At 44.7% G+C, this 23508-nt stretch overlaps 1 protein-coding gene across 1 annotated transcript in view; it reads right to left on the bottom strand.

Moving 5' to 3' along the window:
* Positions 1-516: 516 nt before the first annotated feature.
* mical2b (microtubule associated monooxygenase, calponin and LIM domain containing 2b) overlaps positions 517-23508 on the bottom strand; it is a 141732-nt gene continuing 118740 nt past the window's right edge. The window contains exons 24-38 of the mRNA XM_056282368.1: positions 19610-19796; positions 19139-19212; positions 18956-19037; positions 13162-13293; positions 11329-11388; positions 10031-10149; positions 8651-8890; positions 8211-8386; positions 6338-6726; positions 5489-5562; positions 5282-5371; positions 3899-3992; positions 3037-3145; positions 2402-2475; positions 517-728 (exon numbers count right to left, since the gene is read on the bottom strand). Of these exons, the coding sequence (XP_056138343.1) occupies positions 517-728; positions 2402-2475; positions 3037-3145; positions 3899-3992; positions 5282-5371; positions 5489-5562; positions 6338-6726; positions 8211-8386; positions 8651-8890; positions 10031-10149; positions 11329-11388; positions 13162-13293; positions 18956-19037; positions 19139-19212; positions 19610-19796 (2112 nt within the window). The remainder of the gene's footprint in view (positions 729-2401; positions 2476-3036; positions 3146-3898; positions 3993-5281; positions 5372-5488; positions 5563-6337; positions 6727-8210; positions 8387-8650; positions 8891-10030; positions 10150-11328; positions 11389-13161; positions 13294-18955; positions 19038-19138; positions 19213-19609; positions 19797-23508) is intronic.

Below are 23508 nucleotides of genomic sequence, written 5' to 3'. Positions count from 1 at the left end.
TATTATGCATTATTCAGTGTGTTAACATCAAACTCCACATCGACTCTCATTTTGGTCTGCTGGGGGGGTTACAACAAAAAGGATCACAGCAGCCAAAAATATATTATGATCAGAACTGTCACTGAGGTGTCCTGTAACCCGCGGGACCATAAAGGAAGTCATTACCTATAAATCAAGGCCGAGCTCCCCTCCGATCCCAGATCCACTTCTGCACCTAATCCTTCAGCCAAGCAAAACCAGCTGTAATCCTATAATGGTTTTTTTCTACACTCTTGATGACCACAAAAAAAACATTTTCATCTGTGCCATATTTTCAAGTTTAAGAAGTTGGGAGTGCTCTTGAAATCAAAATTTGCCCAAACTCCTCTTTTTGAATGGTACAACTGAGCGAAAACACACCCAAAAACAACTTTCCCCAATCCTGCCTACCACTCTTGCTGTTCCTCATTAGTGTGCCAATAATCCCCCCAACCACCCCCCCACACACACACACACACACACACACGCAATCCCATTCTAGCTTTCGGAGCCCCAGTCATGCCCGCGGGTCCAGTGGAACTCGTAGCCCCTGGACAGCACCAGGCTCTCCAGGTCCTTGTCCTCCGCTCGCTCCTGCAGCCGCTGCTCCTCTAGCAAGGAGACCAGCATGTCTCGTCTCTCCACCGTCCTCATGATCTCCGCCAGAACCTCCTGCTCTTCCTGAAGCTCTGACGCACTCTTCTTTGAGTCTGTCAATGTTAAAATGGGGGGAAAAAAGTGACGGGAAAGAAAATGGCAGAAAGTGATTTTCTGTGCTTGCCTTACCTGGATTATTGATCATGGGTAAAGTAAAGACACATGACGAAAGAAACAGAATTAGAATGGGGGGGGATGGACGGGTGCAGAGAGTGCCGTGTTTTACAGGACAGAAGAGAAGAAGGCACAAAATAACAATGAGATGGCATGATAAACTGGCAAAAAGCATAAGAAGAAGCATCAGTTGTAAAAGATAAAGGTTACGCCACATATTGTGTAACAGTGTATGTGAAAAGGCATGCCGATATTACAGTAAAATCTGCACACGACAAGTCTGGGATGTGTTGATCACATGCTGAGATGACTACGGAGTGTATGGATGAACAGTCTTGAGGTAACTAAAGGTAATCACCAAATATGTGCCAGGTAGAGACTACGCCAACAATCTGGGGTAAAATTACAGAATATATATAAATAAAAACAGCTGTAGTGTAGTAAACTACCCTCCTCAAAGTACTGTAACACACAAAGTTCAATGCAAAGCACATGTTTCTTGTAGAAATGTACCCGGTAGGACCACCTTTGGCCTGAATAACTGAGCTATCACAAAGCCTTCACACCCATTTTTTTTTTTTTGCCCCCCCCCCCCTTTCTCTCCCCAATTGTACTTGGCCAATTACCCCACTCTTCAGAGCCGTCCTGGTCTCTGCTCCACCCCCTCTGCCGATCCGGGGAGGGCTGCAGACTACCACATGCCTCCTCCAATACATGTGGAGTTGCCAGCCGCTTCTTTTCACCTGACAGTGAGGAGTTTCACCAGGGGGACGTAGCACGTGGGAGGATCACGCTACCCCCCCAGCTTCCCGTCCTCCCCAAACAGGTTCCCAAACTGACCAGAGGAGGCGCTAGTGCAGCGACCAGGACACATACCCACATCCAGCTTCCCACCCGCAGACACGGCCAATTGTGTCTGTAGGGACGCTCAACCAAGCCGGAGGTAACACGGGGATTTGAACCAGCGAGCCCCCTGTTAGTGGGTCAACTCCCATTTCTAATAAAATGCAAGTGGTACAGCCATCCATTTCTCCTTTACAATAGCCATGTTGATTGACGATAACAGTTTTGTTGCTCCCAATAATCTCCTGGATGTGGAGCTGGGTTCAGACCTGACATTTACAGCGGCCAACCAATTGTCCTGACGATGTGGACAACAACCTGTCCAGATGTTGTTGCCCACAAACCATGTACAGTGTGTCATTTGTGACACGGGACATAATGGCGTTACAACATGAAGGTGTTTGTTCCACACTGGACTATCTGCTGGTGTATGTTTGGGTGTATCCTGAGTTGTGTACATGAGCTTTGTCTTCGGCCAACATCTCCCAGATGTCCCTGAGATAACATCTGCATAATCCAACTGGCAGTGACACAATATCTACACCTCATTATAAAAAGACCCGTTTCATCTACGTCCAGAAAAAAACACTTTCATTGAACTGAAATTCTAATTCTCAGTGAGAATCACGTCAGCACTTTAAAACACTAAACAGTTTTGTGATTAATTTAGTCAGTATTAATCATTCTGCATCTCCTTATTAGTGCGCTAACCTTGATGTGAAATCACATAAATCAGTATGTTGTGTGTATGTCTCTGTGTGTGTGTTACCGTCTATAGCCATTCTGGGTCGTAGGTCGTGCTGCAGCTGACTCTGTGTGTCCTCCAGTTGGAGCTCCTGGGTACTAAAAAGACGAAACAGGACTCCTCTAAGGTGCTATAGCTGAATACATTCTTAAGCTTGTTTCAAGGTTTTCTGTTGTTTTTAGTAGCAATTGTGTGTTATAATACTATATTTCCATCCATCCATTATCCAAGCCGCTTATGCGAATTTGGGTCGCAGGATGCTGGAGCCTATCCAGGCAGTCACTGGGCAGCAGGCGGGGAGACACCCTGGACAGGCTGCCAGGCCATCACAGGGCCGACACACATTCACAACTAGGGACAGTTAAGTACGGCCGATTCACCTGACCTACATGTCTTTGGACTGTGGGAAACCGGAGCACCCGGAGGAAACACACGCAGACACGAGGAGAACATGCAAACTCCACACAGAGGATGACCCAGGAAGACCCCGAACGTTGGCAAACCCCAGGGCTCGAACCCAGGACTTTCTTGCTGTGAGGTGACGGCACTAACCACTGCGCCACCGTGCCGCAACAATTATTATTATTGTTGTTGTTATTGTTATGATGAATTCCCACCCAGTGGCTGATATCTGTGTGGAATCAGACAGAGTAACTTACAAGATCATGAGTTCAGACTCATAGCGAGCCAGTCTGTTTTTCTCCAGGACCAGTTTAAACCAAGACTGATAGAGCTGAGCCTCCTCACCGCCATCTGACTGGGACTCATCTGGGAGATGGAAGGCAGGGAGGAAGTGGGAGAGTGAAGGAAGAGAAGGGGGGGTGGTCGGGTGAGTTGGGGGTGAGAGGAGAGATGGATAGAAGGAAAGAGCTCTGTTAGAAGCGGAAGCAAACAAGGTCGAAGTAAAAAAAATCCATATTTGTATACTGCATAGGCTTTGCTTCAAGCCTTTTAAACAACACTATTCATCATGCCACAACCAAGGCTATAGATTGTACAATACAAGACAATGTTCAAGTCTCGCTCTCCCAACTGTAAGGACAAACATTAAGGAGGGGCTAGTTTAAGGCCTCTGCAAAGACTGAACACACAGCGTTGCATTTGCTCAAACAGACTGGCGAGAAAGTCTCTGCAGTCACCCAAAGGAGTTGAATCAAGTGCAACTGGACTTGGTATATATTTCACGGATATACGTATACCAAGTCCAGTTGCACTTGATTCAACTCCTTTGGATAACCATGACCTGGATGAATAAGAACATTCACAGACAAAGTCTCTGCAGCTGACAACAAAAGAGTAAGGCTTTTATAAGCTGTAATGGACAATGTACTGGTGCGACCCAAAGGTTCAGGGTTCATGGAGACCTGCCCCTGCTGCCCCTGCCACCTTCTGTCCATGTTCAGTCTGGTTCTGTTCATTTTTAACTAACTTTCTGGAGACACTGTATGCACAGGGGTGTGTGTGTGTATGTGAGGTAGAGAGTGTGTGTGTGTGTGTGCGCGCGCGCATTTGTTCCAGTACCAGTTTCTCCTCTGAGCATCCTCTCTATAGCAACTCCTCTCTCCTCCACGTCTCTCTGTTTCTCTCCTACCTCCTCCAGCTGTCTCTGGATTGCCTGGAAATCAGGGACACGTTCAACAAAATGAACTCAAATATGAAGCACACATACTCATGAACCACACAATGACGGTGGTTTGTGGGAACGCATTGCCAAGGTTAATAGATCATCAAGTTGAAGGAACAACAAACAAATACACACACACACACACACACACACACACACACACACACACACACACACACACACACACACACACACACACACACACACACAAAATAACATTCAAGTTCTCAAGGCAACAGCACGGAGGATTTTTCTGCCCCACCACCAGGGTGCTCTGGCCAAAAACGCTGCTCCCAAACATCCTTTACTTGTGCAATTTGTGACTGAACCCTGACTTAACACTTTTAGACTCTGTCCATATACCAACACAAAATATTTCAGGAGGAAAACGGTCCAAACGCCACCCCCTCTGGTGAATGTGAATAAGTTGCACATTGGTAATACCACGTAAAACATTCACTGCAGCTAAACCCAGTGTAAAGTGGACTGCACCAAGCCAAACATACAGACCTTATCTTTCTAGTCTCTGAAAAAACCCCGTGAATTACACCACTAAGATGATCGATGAGGGCACAGAAAAGGTTACATGTATGAAACGGTATGCAGCTAGATGCATTATAACGTTTTACAGAGTCTATCTGATCAAACCAAACTGTATGGCACCAGCCTGGAATACCATGCACAGATGGTGATGAAGATGTGGAGCAGAAGCCTGGGACTCCACAGCTGGGACTCCACAGCTGGGACTCAACTCAACAGCTGGGACGCCACAGCTGGGACTCAACTCAACAGCTGGGACTCCACGGCTGGGACTCAACTCAACAGCTGGGACTCCACGGCTGGGACTCAACTCAACAGCTGGGATGCCACAGCTGGGACTCAACTCAACCGCTGGGTTTAACAGCTAGGACTCCCAGGGACTCCACGGCTGGGACTCAACTCCACAGCTGGGACTCAACAGCTGGTTTTAACAGCTGGGACTCAACTCAACCGCTGGGTTTAACAGCTGGGACTCCACAGCTGGGACTCCACAGCTGGGACTCAACTCAACAGCTGGGTTTAACAGCTGGGTTTAACAGCTGGGACTCAACTCAACCGCTGGGTTTAACAGCTGGGACTCCACAGCTGGGACTCCACAGCTGGGACTCAACTCAACAGCTGGGACTCAACAGCTGGGTTTAACAAATGGGACCCAACAGCTGGGTTTAACAGGACAGTCCTGCACGACATTTTCCATAATTTAATGATGGCCTTTAAAAATAATAATAATAAAAAAGTACCTGAGCTCTATGGAGCCTCTTCATCTGCTCTCTTTTGGCCTGCTGGGCAACCATATTCTCCTGCTTTCTCCTCTGTCTCTCCAAACACACCTGGGTCAGCATATTATACACATACACACACACACTGTGATTAACTTTACATAAAGTTCATTATATTGATTTTAGTATGTGTTGAATATTGTATCTGGAGTTATTTTCCATCCTGACCTTCTGATTTGCTGATACATTTTCATTCTCCTCTTCACTGGATAGGGGATCTTCTAGCTTCTGCTGACTGGAGGCTGGAAAGCATGGTTAACAACAAATAATACAAATATACAGTGAGCCTTTGGCATCTAAAAGCAATCACACGAGACATTGTATCACAGCTCTTTAAAGGATCATTCCGTTTTTTATAACCTGGGTCTAATTTTTGCTTTTTTTGGGGGGCCAGTGTGCATATCAGTTATGATATAATTTTACTCAAAGGCTTCATTTTGGAGATATTGGACACTGGATGATAACTACACACAGCTTTAGAACAGCATCATCAGACACGTTTCAAGTCCAATTCAACTCAATTCAAAACAAGTACTTGGAAGGGAAAATGACAGTGAACTTTAAAAGCTATTAACCCAATGTCCAATACTGTCAATGGTCCATTGCTTTGCTGATCTACATCCTGGTTCAACTTGTAGGAATAAGCAACCTACACTTACTGTAGGTAGTAGTAACCATCAATAAACTACTTGTCATGCACAATAGAGAAGTCATAGATAATGCCAAATCATGTATATTGTCTAACCAGTTTTAGGTTGGTTTTTTTGTTGTTGTTTTGTTTAAAGGACAGGCTTAATGTTTATGTTGCGTTGTCCCATAAGACACCACTGTAAAACTATATGTCCTCTGGTGGTCCTGTGACCAAAATCTTCCAAATGAAGCAGATGATTGAAAAAAAACCCAACCAGAATTACCCTTTAAGTGGGCTCTTTTCATGGCAACCTTCTGCCAGTCCCCTGATTTGAGTGAATATCAGGTCATTCTACAAGATCCACCGTCCTGACTCACACTCCTAACCTTTGTTTCTGAATTTGGTGAGAATAGTCCTGATGTACTCCTGACCCTCCTTGTCGCCACAGTCGCTCTCCGACACCTTGCTCCGCCTCAGTCGCAGGGAGGAGAAGAAGTTAACCCTCTTGCAGGGCAGTGAGGCCATGTCGTCAGAGAACACCCCTCCAGAGCCTCTGCGGCTGCCCAGGGACACCTGCTGCAGCAGAGAGGGCAGGTCCTGCCCAGACCTCCACGAGTCTGTGCCCACAGAGGACCACAGAGGGTGGAGATGAGGCTTCCTGGGCTTTTCCTCCTTTTCCCATGACTCTGGAGGCACGCTGCCAAACATGGAGTTAAAGCTGAATTCCCCCTCTGACTTGGGCCTCAGCTTGCATGGGCCATCAGGTTTGGTTCTCCTAGCCAAGAGCGAAAGCAAGAACTTCAACAGCCATATATTACATGACAGAGATGGGATTTGTATCTACTACGTATTGATTTGAAGTGGATTTGTAATTATGGAACTGAAGAGTTGATTGGCTGCACACTTTTTAAAAGCATTTTATCTTTGGGCATGGAGAAGGTATCAAGTTTCAAGTCAAAAGGCTAAAAACCAAGTGAAGTCATAAGTCATTGGTGTTTAAGTCAAAACTGAGTCAAAAGTCTTTTTCAATTTTCATCAAGTCTGAAGTCATCAAATTTGTGAACTGAGTCTGACTCGAATCCAATTAATGTGACCCCGAGTCCAAACCTCTATTACACGATGCACAAAACCTAGAAATGTATGGCTTGATATTCAAGTTTTGCTTTACTTGTATATGCCCTCAACGCCAGAAAGTTGAATTAGTCATCCGGACACAACGTTTAGAGGGAGAAACGTGTCATCACTCATCTAAGTGACTTTGTCAGGCTCAGCTGACTGCAGGCATCCCAACAACTTTACTGTATAAACAGCACAGTTGCATAATGACCGAAACCAGCGATTGGTTTGATACTGGCCCTGAAGATGCCCAAACAGTGCACCGGCTGATTGAAGAGAGGAGAAGGACAACAGCTGTCTAAGTGTAAACCAGTGGTGATTCCCTATGTGGCAGGAGTGTCTGAACAGTTGAGATGTATACTTTCCAAACACTGTGTCTCAGTTGCTTTCAACCCCCAAAACACACTGTACCAGAAGTTGGTCCACCCCAAGGATCGGGTCCCCCAGCACAAACAGAGCAATATAGTGTACGTTGCTAAGTGCCAGGAGGATTGCCCTGACTTGTACATTGGGGAAACCAAACAGGTGCTGGCCAAGAGGATGGCACAACACAGGAGAGCTAACACGTCAGACCAGGACTCCACAGTCTACACCATCTACAGGCCAGTGGCCACTCTTTCAAGGATGAGGATGTGTACATCCTTGGTAGGGAGGAACGCTGGTTTGAACAGGGAGTCAAAGAGGCCATCTATGATAACAGGGAACGACCATCCCTGAACTACGGGGGGGGGGGGGTAAGAGTACATCTGTTGCCATCTTACAATACTGTGATTACAACTATTCCCCAATCCTCTGTGAATAGTTCACATGGTCATTGTAACTCTAGTTAATGGTCACAGCAATTTTTATATGAAACCGATCGCTGGTTTCGATTGTGATGCAACTGTTTCAGTCGTTATGCAACTGTATTGTTTATACGGGTGGGGATACCTGCAGTCACCTAGATGAGTGATGAAACGTTTCTCTCAATAAACGTGTCCAGATGAACTGATTAAACTATCTGGGATTTCCTTACCTGGATTAGTGAGCATGCATCAAGACAATATATGCCCTCAATGTTGGAGTGTTCTAAAACACAGCACCGAGTGGTACAGTGTGACTAATATGTTACAGAAAAATTACTGATATGCATCTTCAACACACATGGTGACTGCTGTAGTGGAGTTAGAGGAAGGGCTGGCTCCACCAAAGGACCTCCTGAAGGCGTTGGCTATAAGTTGGAAGGCTGAGGGGGATGAGGTGGAGGTTTGGCTCTGGGTCGGCTCTGCATTCTTGCCAGAGCCTGTTTGGGTTTTATCTGCTTGTGTCTCTGCTTGCCCCTGATAAAACAGCATAAGATGGAAAAACAAAATATTAACAGTCCAATTTCTGTTTTTATCTTCATCCCAAGTTCTCCTAAAATTATGATGAAACAACAATAAATAAAAAGGGAGGGTAGAGAGCCAAACTGGCTCTTGGGCTGCAGAACAGTATATCTGTTCTCTCCCGTCATGCTCATAATATTGTGTGTCTGATATAGTATACATGGACGCTACAGGAAAAGCACATTTTTAATTTGTTGCATTGACTGTTAAGGTCCTGACCTGGTCTTTGGGTTGTTGTGTAGACTTGGTTTCAACATTATTCTGTCCTGGTATTTCCTCTGATGAGGCAGAAAGGTCCCAATCCAGAAGCCTGTCTTTCTCAGACTGGGACAACAGCAGGCGTTTCTTGGGGCTGGATGAGTCACACCTCGCCTCTATGTTGGCTGACTGCACCTTGTGCTTTTCACTTTTTGAAGGATTCTTGATCTCTCCAGATGATTTGGCATTGTCATGGGAGACCTGAAAGAAATAATATCATTAGTCCAAAAAAAAAAAAATCTGTGATTTATTCATTTATGCAAAATGTAAAACCTCAGAAAGACCAGATGCATAAAAGCCCACTAAACAGCCACTTGGTTCTATCCGGCATTAAGATCTAACAGCTCATGATGTAAAACTTTAATTCTGGAGAGAACTAATTTTCCTTAATACAACTCTATCATTACATTTTTATTTCAAAATTACATCTGCATAATTTACATGCAAGTCTTTGAATGGTAAACTGTAATGAAATGTGATCAATAAAATGTTACCTATTTAAAAAGAGTTAATGCTTCTTAATCATCATAAATGTGGACGTAATGAACTCTTGGAATGTGCTTTCACACACAAACTCAATTCTTCCTTCTTCTATTATGCACGTAGGACCGTCGGCTCACAAACATCGCATTTTTGAACAAGTGATTATCAGCTGCACTTTGCAGAGCTGTGCTTTGCCTTAATGCCGTCGCGGCCGTGCATCTGAGAGCATATGTCCTCTCCAGAGTGCATAAAGAGGAGAGCATACTGATACTATGACAGTTTCTTCTGCTCTCACCTTCATGCAGTTATCTCATTTTGGTACTGAATAAAGATATGCCAGTTATGCAATTACTACACCCGCAACATTTATCCAGCCGTCGAAGTGATCCTCATCACATCACTGCACCTTCAGTATGCAAATAATGATATGTACGGCACGACTTGTAGTCAAAGCTGTGCTGAGCTGATGTGTGGAATGCAGTGACCATTAAGGTCTGGAATAGCATGCCATGCTGCGGACCAGAGCTAAATGCTACATTGTGAGGTATGTTTTGAGAACACTGCAAAAATGGCCTGTATTTGCATGCTAATTTTTTTTTTCCTCATCTAAAAACACAAGCCTTTAAAGCTCAAATATTATTAAAAAAAAGGTCATGGAAGGAGGAGTCAGTGGAAAAGTCCCATTTGAAAATGCCTAAAGCTAATTACAAACGTTTAGCATCACAAGGAAGAAGAGCTGGGATAAAGCCTCGCTAGCTTGGATTTTCTGCTGGCCACTGAGTTTGTATTAGTTTCTTCATGACACAGACAGCTGCTTCAATATCACATGTAAACTCTGGGCTTTAACTGCCCCCATACTGGTTTATCCTTTGCTGAAAACCCCTCAGAGTCAGAGTCCACTTCGTGGACGGTCTCTGGTTTCTCTCGGTCCTCCGGCCGCCTTCTCTGGAAGTGCTTCACAAAGATCAGAGGGAAGGCTGGATGAAGAGAAGATGGCACACCAAGCAGAGAGAGGTTAAAATGTGACATATCCACTTTGATGGCAATTGATAGTGCCGGAGTTTATCAACCAGGGAAGAGTTCAATCAATCAAGTTGCATTTTATTGATTATGAAAATGTCCATATTTGTAAAATTCCCAAGGAATTTGGATGATTATTAAAATCGACATTTCTATTGAACTTTGCTTCCATTTGCTCGGCCATTTCCCAGGAGAGTTGACTTTTTTAAGGGAATTTCTCTTTTGGAAATAAAAACTCGTGCTAGCGTAAGAATGAATGATAATAACACTATTGTAGCCGTGTATCATAGTTTTGTACAAAGCATCAGATTCCTGCTACAATACATTTAACATCTTCAAGACTTGAAGGTGGTCTCTAAGCTGTTCTGCTCCTTCATGGAATTCCACGAGAGCTGAGCGGGCTCTCATCTTTACCGAGGACACCACTGACTTCTAGTGTTGCACATGCTGCACTGCAGCAGTGCTGCACATGAACCTCAGTTACTTCACCATTCTACTTTCACTTGCCTGTGTGCATTTTGTAACACCATTAGCTTAAGACACTTTTGACATCATGTGACTGGGCACTAGATCAATATGGTCACCACCACCACCGTCTACTTTAAGGCCATTGTCCTTGATAATGCCATTATCTGTTCCATGTGGCTCACCAACACACAAGGGCTTTAGAATCCAACTGGCACTCATCAGACCGCTGCTGAGGAAGTTGATGGATGTGCAAGAACATGGATACATGAACACACAAGTTCAAGGTCTGCATCGCGATATCTGAATAAAATGCCTCCAACACTCCACGACTTCAACATTGGGCATAAAGTAGTACAATTATCAGAGCTACAACATGACAACTGACAAAGTGCAGCATACAGGAAATCCTCTTCCCGCCCACCGCTACATAGCAGATTGCACCCTCCGTCATTTTGACAAGAGCCTTTACAGTAGCACTGACGTTAATTAACGACATTATTAACAGTGACATTTCTGTTGTCAGTGGAAACAGACTAGCCATTGTTTTCAGCTCTGGACGTAACATCTGGAAGAAACATCTGGATGTAACATCTGGGCATAACAGGCATGAGGACGTAGCTGAGCCAGGTTAGTCAGATCTGAAGCAAAATCAGAGTTGCTGTACTCACTTGAGCGGATCTTCCTCTTCCATCGGCTGTTCTTATCCGGAAGCGAAGGCTTCACGTCCTCTACAGGTGGCAACAGCGGAAAGAAAGAAATATGTAATAACATCCAAAGCCAGACAGCAGGAGGCTCTGTGCAATAACTGAATAAATGAGCACAGCAATATGTATGTGTGTGTATGCATGTGTGTAGACAGCTTTTCATGCTGATCAACTTTGGAGCCGAGATGTCAACACAAATATTTAGCTGCATTTGGGAGAAGCACCACATCGGCCCTACCCTGACCTCTCTGACATTACAATTTCAGGAGGAGGAGGGTAGTTGTTTTGAATTCAATAATTTCAATAATTAGTGTGAAACTTATTTGCACATCAAATTTTCTGCTTAGATGGTTTTGATGAGTACGGAGTCAGGAGTCAGGAATATTTATTTGTCATTTCATTCCATGCACCTGCACACATGAAATAAAACGAAATATAATTTCCTCCAGCCCACAGCAGAGCAACACAAAGACAACAACACATATCCAGGCTACAAGAACACACATATCCAAACTACAAAAGAAAACTACAAAACACATATATCCAACATATAAAAAAAAAATAAAAAATTCACTGTCCTCCAAGAGAGTGAACGCCAGGATGACTGTCGGAACTGCCGGCCTGCATGGGCTAGCAATTAGCTTAGCCTGCCCCGCTTCTGCGTCCTGTCAGACCTTCTTCAGTGTTTCCTCCTCAGGCACAGCTTCAGGCAGGGCCACTATCCCTGGGCCCACAGGACGTAGCAGACCAAGCTCTCCCAGCCAATCCAACACCAGCTCTCCCACCCAAACACCCCCGACACACCTCCCCGCACTCCACACCAAAAACACAGTCAATGCTAGGTGAGGCCACTGCCAGACTGCCCTTGGTGTTTTCGGAACTGCTGGTCTGCATGGGCTAGCAGTTGGCTTAGCCTGCCCCACTCCTGCGTCCTGTCAGACTGCCCTCGGTGTTTCCTCTTTGGGCACAACTCCAGGCAGAGCTGTGGTCCCTGGGTCCATAGGACAGCAGACCAAGCTCCCCCAGCCAATCCAGCGTCAGCTATCCCAGCCATCAAACGAAGAGACAAACTTCGATGCAGACATGGACAAAGACACTGCATGGACGGTACTGGGTGAGGCCGCCGCAAACGTTAAGTTTGTGCCGTCATCTTCCCACACCGGTACTGGGAGAGGCCGCTGCAAACGTGAATTCACGCCGCCATCTTCCCACACCGGAAACCAGTGTTTCCGGTGTGGGAGATGGTGATCTTGGAAGATGACTTGGAAGATCGCTACCAATGTAGCGAACTCAAGGGGCAGCTGGGAACCACCACAGCTGGGACGCGAACCCGGATCTCCCGCAGCACAGGCGACTATGTTAACCAGTCAACTAAAGGGTCCGACCCATTAGCCAACCGGCTGTCAAGTCTACTCATTCATGATCGTTGCACTACCCCCTTCTTTGGGAAGCGTGTCCCCGCGCTTCACCATATCTGCTCCCTCACAACTCTGGACGCACGTGCTTTCAATGGCCTCGCGGTCTCACCGTCTCACTTCTGACACCAATGTAGCGAATTCAGGGGGCAGCCAGGATGCGAACCTGGGTCGCCCGCGCCACAGGCGACTGTGCTAACCAGTCAATTAAAGGGTCCGACCCTTTAGTATGATCACCAACAGAGCGTGAGTTTAAAGCTCATCTGAGGGTATGGAGGTGCATATCTGTAAACCTGGCTGATCTGTACATGCAGGGCACTCACCACAGGAAGCAGCAGTACATGAGGACTTCAGAGCCACACATCGTAGGACTGACACTCACCTGTCGTACCATCATCCTCTTGGTCTTGGGTCATTGTCATGTCCACTGCTGCAGTCTTTGATTTACAAGATGGTTCAAGAGGTTTATCAGCAATCTGTTTTTTCTTGCTTAATCTGACGTGCCCTGTCACACCTGAGAACAGAATCGTTATTTACATTTGATGATAAAGATGGAATGAGAAATGCCTTTAAGCTCATTTAGTGTTCACAATCTACCATTCTCACCAGACTTATAATCACAGTTCACATGCTTACTCCTCTATTCAAAATACAGCATCAGTATTAGACACTGCAGCACAGTTGCAAGGTGCCTAATCACATATACTGTAAATACAACTGCATGCCATTCCTACTATATTGCTATCACAATCAAGATATGTAGATTCAACATGGTAATAAAACACTCTCTTTCTTGGTCTATATTGAACTACTTCAAATACTACAGTGAATAAAAAAGTGGAAGTGAGACTCCACTTCACTTTTCTGAGCAGAAAGCAGAATACTGATCTCTCTATATCATCATGTGACAGGCAGCAGTGGGATGAATGAGAGCTGTGCCACTGGGATCACTGCTATGTGTGAACACAGAGCGAATGACTGCCACATGAACATCATAAACTATAGAAATCATATATTCATAACATGGTACTCACATATTGAAGTCAACATTGTAAGGAATATTTCGAAAGAGGATCCCACTCGGTCAAGTACACGTGATCATGGCAAAGAAATGAAAGAAAGGACAATATGTCTGTATATGGACTTTGTGTACACGCGTGGGGCTATGTGCACCCATCAGCCTTTGGATGAATAAAGCTTTGGTAAAGCCATCCTGCACTCGTGCCTCTGTGTGTCCACTTTTTTGTTTTACCCCCCTTTTTCTCCCCAACTGTATCTGGCCAATTACCCCACTTTTCTGAGCCATCCCAGTCACTGCTCCACCCCCTCTGCTGATCCGGGGAGGGCTGCAGACTACCACATGCCTCCTCCGATACATGTGGAGTTGCCAGCCGCTTCTTTTCACCTGACAGTGAGGAGTTTCGCCAGGGGGACATAGCACGTGGGAGAATCACGCTATTCCCCCCAGTTCCCCTTCCCCCCCCGAACAGTCGCCCCACCCCGACCGACCAGAGGAGGCGCTAGTGCAGCGATCAGGACACATACTCGCATCCGGCTTCCTACCTGCAGACACGGCCAACCGTGTCTGTAGGGACGCCCGACCAAGCCGGAGGTAACACGGGGATTTGAACCAGCAATCCCTGTGTTGATAGGCAACAGAATAGACCACCATGCTACCTGGATGCCCTGTGTGTCCAGTTTAACTGAATGCTTGCTAGGAGAGACACTACTAGGCTGCTGCTAAATAGCTGCAGTCGCATTACAGCATCTCTTCGGTGTTTACTACATTTACTACGTGTGCAAAAGAAAGATGATCCTCAGTAGGAAGGAAAGAGAGACCCACAGCCACGGCCATCAGATTGTCGGCAGAAGAAACGTGTGATTCACTTCAAATTTGTTCAATTTCAGTGAGGTCTGTTCATTTTCATTCGATCAATTTAAATCCAATTCATTTCATTTATCAGACAACGTCATTCTATATGAGCTTTTGCATTGGGCGTGATGTCTAGTGTGAGCGTTTTGGCTTTTAGTCAAGTGAGGACAACTGGTTTCACAGTAACATCTGAGACTGACAGGGTAAGCGATGAGCCTTGTAGTGACTATAAAGGCCTGGAGGATGTTCAGCTGTGTGCCGTGTGAATCAGTAGGAAACTCGGTACTGGAAACTGCCATCGTGAACGTTAATGGCATGGGAAATGTTAGGGCACGCAGGTGGAGAAGGGATTTTGCTTTGGGGAAGCCTTTTTGTGAAGAGCTGTTAGACGTGTAGTTTACAGTTATTCAAATGTGTTTTATGGCAGCAAACAAACAGTTTTCAAACTGCCATGAGCAGCTAAAAGGACTCAAAAATTCAGCTAAGGTGTAACAAATGAGGACGCAAGCAAATTATGTAATCAAAATCGGTTTATTTTTGTCGACTTACATCTTTTTAAATGTCTAACATTAAGCAATTTGACAGTTTATTTCACTGTGGAAAAAAACAATGTAAGCAGGTGACTTAGAGACTTCCTTTTTATAATAAACACAACTAAAAAAATGTACAGTACAGCCAAATAGAAATGCTCTTGGCGGTGTGCAAAAAAAGCAACAGCGAAAAGGAGGAGTGACGATGTCCTGAGCAAAGTCTAAGAAGAAGTGCATGACAGGGATGTGCAGAGGGGCTCTGGGGGGGGCAGGCCTCCTTCTGAAACACATGGAACCACAGACGGACCACAGACAGACCACAGACATGTGGACACATATGGAATGGTCAGATGGGCCTGAGAACAACAGGGGGACGACTATGGTTGATGATTTTGTCTGAGCGCTCTACGGTTGCTCTATGTTGTTAGGTAGGTTAGGGATGGCACACCCGGCATAGCTGTTAATGGGAGGGGGTGGGGGGCATAGAAGATACTGAGACATCACCAGACCACTCCACTTTGGGAGACAAGTCAAGTAAAGTTGACTGTTTAAGAAAACAAAAACGTGCCAGATGCGGGACACATGCCAGATGTGTGGCCGGCTAGTCCGGAGTTAGACGGAGGCTCGTGGATCTGTGAGGCAGCCAATGCAAAAGCAACATGACCAGCTCCTACTGAGCAAAGCCCACTGTCACCTTCCTGCAGGCCTGGCCAGCCAGTCAGACGGTGCAGCGCTGGAAACTTGAAAACAGACTGAACGTAAATGAAGTGAATGGATAAAAGGAACAAATGGAAAAGAGAGAGAATGAAGGAAAAAATGAAGGGAAAACACAAAACATGTACATTGCTTAGAATGACAAGGGAAAAGGAGTTGTAGGCTACACTAAGAGTACATCACAAGGAATCAACAAATATCAAAAATGTGTTTTGCTTTTGTACTCCGACCTTTGCCTCTACCTCTTTTGTGCGTGATGGTCTTTTTAAGGCCACCACCCCCCTTCTTTTTTTCCTGTTTATCTCTGCCCTGGGGACAGGAGGGAGGGGATGCATATGTGTGATTGTTTGTTTGTGGCATGTTAAAAAAAATTTGCAAAACCCAATAAACAAATTAAAAAAAAATATGTGGTGAAACTCAAAGTTTCAAAATAAAGGAAAGTAAGTGACACTGGCAGTGAACGTAAGATGTTATCGTCCCCTAATATCGTAATAGCTCCTAATATGTCCTAATTAGACCAAAGTCATCGGCCGTGACTTCACACCTGACTTACGCATTATCACTACAGAAGGCAAGAATATTGGCACATCTTCAAGTTTTGATAAAGACTGAAATTAATCGTAATATTTGGACAAAAATAATATAGGCATATGTTTTCACTTTCATTTTGGACTTATTTTGAGCATTTCAGCCAAAATGCCAATGACGAAGAAGCAAAAAATAAAATAATTTGGCCATAGCAGCAGTGATTTATGTCTATCCATTAACATTCAAACACTGAAACACACTGGCAAATAAACCCTACCATTTACTGTACAAAAAAACAAAGCAAAAAATAACAAAAGACCCATTCTGATAACAGAAAAATATTGCTTGATTTAAATCAGGAGAGAAATACCGTTTTGGCATTTCCACCGCACAGGTGTCTGGTGCATCACATACAGGCCGTTGGGAAAGTAAAGGTGCAGTTTGAGCATCCCACTTTGACTCAGCAAGCATTGTGGACTTTGCAAGATCCTTTTTCAGGTCTCGAAAAAGGTAATGGACAAAATCCAGAGGGCTTTTAAGGTTAGAGACAGTGGGCATTCTCCGGTCTGCTTGTGTTGCAATCAAGCACCTTAGCAGATTACTAAAACAAACTTTACCTTACTTAATTCAAAGCCTGTTAGGTTTTCAAATGGGGGAAGGGTTTGCACTGGATCACAAAGTAAATTGGCCTTTATAGATTTTAGAATTGTAGCCATAGTTATTTCGACCCCATCTGCACTTCTCGAAAACCTGAATGCATTCATATGACGAAGGTATTATCAATACCACATGACAGTATTGTGAGATGTGAGTCTTATATGCTGCTGCATCTAGATAGCAAGACTTATATGCTGCTACATCTAGATGGCAAGTCTTATTTGCTACTACATCTAGATGGCAAGTCTTATATGCTGCTGCATCTAGATGACAAGTCTTATATGCTGCTGCATCTAGATGACAAGTCTGATATGCGGCTGCATCTAGATGGTAAGTTTTATATGCTGCTGCATCTAGATGGCAAGTCTGATATGCTGCTGCATCTAGATGACAAGTCTTATATGCTGCTGCATCTAGATGACAAGTCTTATATGCTGCTGCATCTAGATGGCAAGTCTTATTTGCTGCTGCATCTAGATGACAAGTCTGATATGCTGCTGCATCTAGATGACAAGTCTTATATGCTGCTGCATCTAGATGGCAAGTCTGATATGCTGTAGATGACAAGTCTTACATGCTGCTGCATGTAGATGGCAAGACTTAAACACTGCTGCATCTAGATGACAAGTCTTATATGCTGCTGCATCTAGATGACAAGTCTTATATGCTGCTGCATCTAGATGGCAAGTCTTATATGCTGCTGCATCTAGATGACAAGTCTTATATGCTGCTGCATCTAGATGGCAAGTCTTATATGTGGCTGCATGTGGATGGCTGCAATGGAAGCAGTCCGGAGGAGGCCCAATTAGGTTATTCATCAGGGTACAATGCGATGAGAACCAGCAAACAGTAAGTAGGTTGCTTGTTGAAATTAATAGTTCCTTGTATGCCAGAAAATTGCTTTCATACTTTTTTTTAAAGATTTAATCTAAATACTGTACTATTTAAGGGCTATTATTTTTAATATCCACACTGGTTCTCAAACCCTACAACCCAAAGTCCCATTTTGTGTGCCTATCAGCAAGAAGAAACAGCTCTCCTGTGTTGTCAGGCTATGCACTGTGTTGTCCGTTTCTTGGACTACGTCAGGCAGTACTTTCACTCCAGGCACTGACCAAAAATGAATCCAGTGCAGTAATACAGCTTTATGGTTACTTTCATCATAATTTAAATGTAATACTAAAGTAGCCATGGGCACTTCCTTTGTTTACAACCAACAGGTCTGCTTCAAATAAAAACAAATAAGAGAAGTCATATATCAAGCCATAGATTCTAAGCTTGCATGTAATAAAGTGATAAGCCGATATGATCCCATATATGAGGAATTAACAAAAATTAAAAAAGAAAAAAAAAGCACATGCTTGTTTTAAGCTCACTAAATAAGGTAGCAGGGATTTAAGACATATAAGCTTTGATTTGGTCAACCCACTACATATTATGCAAAATTATGGCTAACAGTTTGGTGCAATCTGAAATTTGTTTAAATTTCTGCTTAGCCAACTGACCCAGACAGCCCCAAAGGCCCAGATTTACTTTTCCATTCCTAACCTACTTATTCATCAGCAGGTATGTTAGCTGTTCCATGGGGTTCCCTGTCTATGTGAGCCTGAGGCTGAGGGGCTGCTGCTGCTGGGCCACCTGGGCCTCGTGGTACATCTGTCCCAGCAGGTCATGCATCGTGCAGAGCAGAGGAAGCCCCAGGCTCAGAAGCTCATACAGGAACATATAGTCATCTGAGCGGCTCCTCAGGTGTGCGCCTACACCTGCGACAGACTCACACACACAACCCAACAGCTGGCGCGGCCACATACACACAGCCCGGCCGGCACGCCTTGGCCAGCTCAAGCCTTGCCTAAGCAAGGAAACCAGGGTACCTGCGGGTTGGATCTGGAGGCTGCCCGGTACCGTGTAACCACCGTTATCCAGTGGCAATGATGTAATTCGCCTTTGGTCACCCTAAATGAGTCAAAAGGAATTTAGTTTTAAAATGAGAAAACTCATAACCCCCCCTCCCCCCATCTCTGAACAACAGAAGTGATCTTTGCCGTTTTACCTACCGTTCTCCTGCCAAACTTGCCCAGATGAGTGCTGGATTGGAGCTGAGCATAATGCGCTTTACAGTAAAACTTCCCTGTAATGAAAGCAAAGGTAAATATGAAAGAAAAAAAAAAACTCAGGGTAGAGTTCAATGCACAATACAACATCTGTCAACTTGACTAAGCAAAAAAGGCACAATCCCCACCAAATTTTCAAGGATCGCATACTTCAACAAAACCTGTGAAAAATTATGTCAGATATTCTTCAACATTACATACATTTGTGTTAAACAGCACAGTCCTGATTAGGCTAGACCAGGTTTAATATCTCAAGGGATAGGACTGGCATTAATCAAACCATCTCAAGTACATAAAGGAGTCACAGAAACTAGAGTTGGAGTATATATATACAACTTAACGGGCACAACAAGGTCGGTGAGTATAAATTACCACAGGACAGTTAAAAATGGAGCTAGAGCAAGTTAAAGGTACCCTGGTGTGAGTCAAAGGTGTGTCCTCCCAAACGCAGCGTGCAGCCACAAACGTTGCAGCGGAAACACTCTCGGTGGAAGAAGAAGCCCTCGGCGCTGAGTCTCTCCATCACATAGACACGCTTGGAGCAGAAGTGACAAGTGTCACTACCGCCCAGTCCAGCAGGAAAGTCCTTACGCACCACACACTGAAAGTAAGGGACCAGAGGACGTTAACTTGAATAGGAGGATAAGAGATAGAACGCTGTACTTGGCTAAGACGAATACAGACTAGAATATGGTAGAACATTTCCCAAATCTAGGCAACGTCATCACTTGAGCTACTTTTGCAATGAAAACACAACAAAACAAAATGGTTTATTGGTCTAGAATGAAAAACTGCATTATCCACATGATTCACAATGTTTCTTGGGTCAAAATTGATAAACTGCCATTGTGTTCGATATATCATTACCACCAGAAAACCAGTTACAAATGTTATGAACAAGTCCCATATGATGAAATAAACGTTTTTGTTTTTTTTCTTTTCCGATTTCCCCCCCTTTTTCTCCCCAATTGCACTTGTCCAATTACCCCACTCTTCTGCGCCGTCCTGGTCGCTGCTCCACCCCCTCTGCCGATCCGGGAAGGGCTGCAGACTACCACATGCGTCCTCCGATACATGTGGAGTTGCCAGCTGCTTCTTTTCACCCGACAGTGAGGAGTTTCACCAGGGGAACACAGCACGTGGGAGGATCACGCTATTCGCCCCTTTTCCCCCTCCCCCCTGAACAGGGACCCCGACCGACCAGAGGAGGCGCTCGTGCAGTGACCAGGACACATACTGGCTTCCCACCCGCAGACACGGCCAATTGTGTCTGTAGGGATGCCCGATCAAGCCGGAGGTAACATGGAGACTCAAACCAGCGATCCCTGTGTTGGTAGACAACGGAATAAACCGCTACACTACCCGGACACCCCCAAAATAAACTTTGTTAACTGGTTATTACACTTTAAGATGGGCTCATCTAAATTTGACCTGTGTTAATGAAAAATAAGTTCCAGTTTTATGGGACGTTACATCAGAACAATCCATGCAAGTCTGTGTTTGGCGGATAACAAATGGCAGCACTTTGCATACGGTGTTTCAGTCACTTGCTAAGTGATCACACTCTCATAACGCTGTCACAAGATCAATCACAGTAGCATGTATGAGCATTTTAGGCCAAGCATTAATGTCACATTTTTGGTCAAGCATCATGAGCCAACAAAAGCTACAAATAAAAATGAATAAACTAAAAAGAGAACATCAACCTCAGAATGAGCAACAAACAATAGATAAAATCTGAAATACACAACTCAGTGCTTAGGCCTGTTGACCTCAATCATGGAGACAGGAAAAGTAGAGTACATTTACACTTTTTTTTTGTGTGTGGATACCCCCCCCCCTTTTTCTCCCCAATCATACTTGGCCAATTACCCCACTCTTCTGAGCCATCCCGGTCGCTGCTTCACCCCCTCTGCCAATCTGGGGAGGGCTGCAGACTACCACATGCCTCCTTCGATACGTGTGGCATTGCCAGCCGCTTCTTTTCACCTGACAGTGAGGAGTTTCGCCAGGGGGCCATAGTACGTGAGAGGATCATGCTATTCCCCCCAGTTCCCCTTCAGCTCCATACAGGTGCCCCAACCGACCAGAGGAGGTGGTAGTGCAGTTATCAGGACACATACCCATATCCGGCTTTCCACCTGCAGACACAGCCAATTGTGTCTGTAGGGACACCTGACCAAGCCGGAGGTAATACGGGGATTCGAGCCAAGATCCCCGTGTTAACAGGCAATGGAACAGACTGCTACGCAACCCGGATGCCCTACATCTACACTTTTAGCCCTTGGACCCCTTACTAGTCCAGTCAAAAAAGTGGTTGATTCTCATTTCGCCTAAAATATTTATACTCAATCCCAACCTTCTCACTTGAACCTCCATCCCAACACTGATAGCCCAGCAAGCACCCAGTCTTCCTTTGCTACAGTCTTGTTCTTCTATGACTGTTCCCTACCTCCCTTTTCTTCTGATCCCATCTGTCCTCTGCTAACAAAGCCCTGACATAAGATTCAGGGCTTGTTATACATATCAAGATGCCAAAGTCCATGTGGTATATGTGCAGCATATTCATGCAATACATACTAAAGGTACCAAAGTTCCTGTGGCACTCTTGCCAGCCAGTTTGTGATGTTTACATGCTCATAAAACAAGACATATGCAGAACTTGTTTTAGGCACACATAGATGATGTTCAACCGCTCCTTCAAGGGTTTCTGAATAGCAGAGGTGGAAAGTAACGAAATACATTTACTCAAGTTACTGTATTGAATACTTTTTTTGTGTATTTTGTATTTTTTAAGTACAATTTAAAATCGGTATTTTGTATTTTACTTGAGTACGTTTTGACTCAAGTATTGTACTTAGTTACTTTATAAATCCTATCCGTTACTGAGTAAAAATAACAATTCAACCTACAGGGGAAAAATACGCGCCAGCACCATAGACAGTAAACCAATGGCCAGAACCAACAGTGACAAATGATGATGTGATTAGCACTGGCGCGTGAACATAGAGGGCACGTGTGGACAAGCTAGGTTAGTGGGCACGAAGTTTTTAGTGCTAGAATGGAGGTCGACAAAGCAGGCACGGCCAGCGGCCAGCGGTCCAGAAGACCCGGACCTAGAAATAATAGATGAAGCTCAAGCTGAAACATCGAAGTCTGTAGAACTAGATGCAGAAAAAAATCCTTGGCCACATTTGGAAGATTTCTTTTTGTTCAAGCGTAGGAAAGGTAACAGCATCATCATGCAGTGCAAGATGTGCCTCCCAGCAGTGAAGTACCTGTCTGCTTTCAACAACTCCACTTCAAATCTGCAGAAGCATGTTTTGGTAAGTATTTCTGCTGTCTCATTAGTAGTTTTATTTAATATAGCCAACCCAGGCTCACCCCATTTCGTGGGCATTTTTATGCTAGCACCTGCAACCATTGACAGTAGAAGAAACCCACAGCTAGCCAGCACATTCTAATTAGCTGCTATGCTAACATAATCAAACGTGACACATCATTAAGTACCAAATGAACTCGCTCCAGCCGACAATCCGCATGTTTATCGTACTTCAAACAGATACAAAACGCGTAATGTATATTTGCAGTCTGTTTAAGTCTTTAGAACATTGGCTAAATTTGCATAACAGCTAGCCCCTGGTACTTGAGTGTGTAAAGGCTAGCTGTTAGTTGCTAGTAGTCTTGAGTGGACTCGGGGAAATTAGCCTTGGTTAAGAGGGTCCCACACCTTTGATGTCCTTGCAGGGGCACTTGACGACATACACTGTCAGTATAGAATTAGGGGCAAAGTGGTGAGAACCACAACAGATAGTGGCTCAAACTTCGTTAAAGCTTTTAGTGTCTTCGGAGAACATAGCCAGTCTGAGGATGCAGAATCAGATGCTGAGTCGGACAGAGATTCAATTGATGATGAGCCCACAGCCAACTACCTGGACACATTCAGCATCCTGGAGCAAGATAATGGCCTGGAGTACCAACTTCCTACACACCAAAGGTGTGCATGCCATCTTCTCAACTTAGTTGCCATAACAGATGCTGAGATAGCAGAAAAGAAGATGGACACATACAAGAGACTATCACGTGCAGCCTTTGGGAAATGTCAAGCCATGTGGAACAATACAGGTCGTTCATACATGGCAGCAGAAGTTGTGGAAGATCATTGCCGACTCCAGCTCATCCGACCAAATCAAACGCGGTGGAATTCAACATTCATGGCTGTGGAGAGAATCATACGGATCATACAAGAGAAAGGGGAGGAGGCAATCAGGAATATTTGTGAAGAATTCAAATTGAAAACGTAAGTTTTAATT

The sequence above is a fragment of the Lampris incognitus genome, chromosome 6, assembly GCF_029633865.1.
Source record: "Lampris incognitus isolate fLamInc1 chromosome 6, fLamInc1.hap2, whole genome shotgun sequence".
Taxonomy (NCBI): domain Eukaryota; kingdom Metazoa; phylum Chordata; class Actinopteri; order Lampriformes; family Lampridae; genus Lampris; species Lampris incognitus.
Note: the sequence above shows the minus strand (reverse complement) of the source record. Positions and strands in the feature narration are given on the sequence as shown.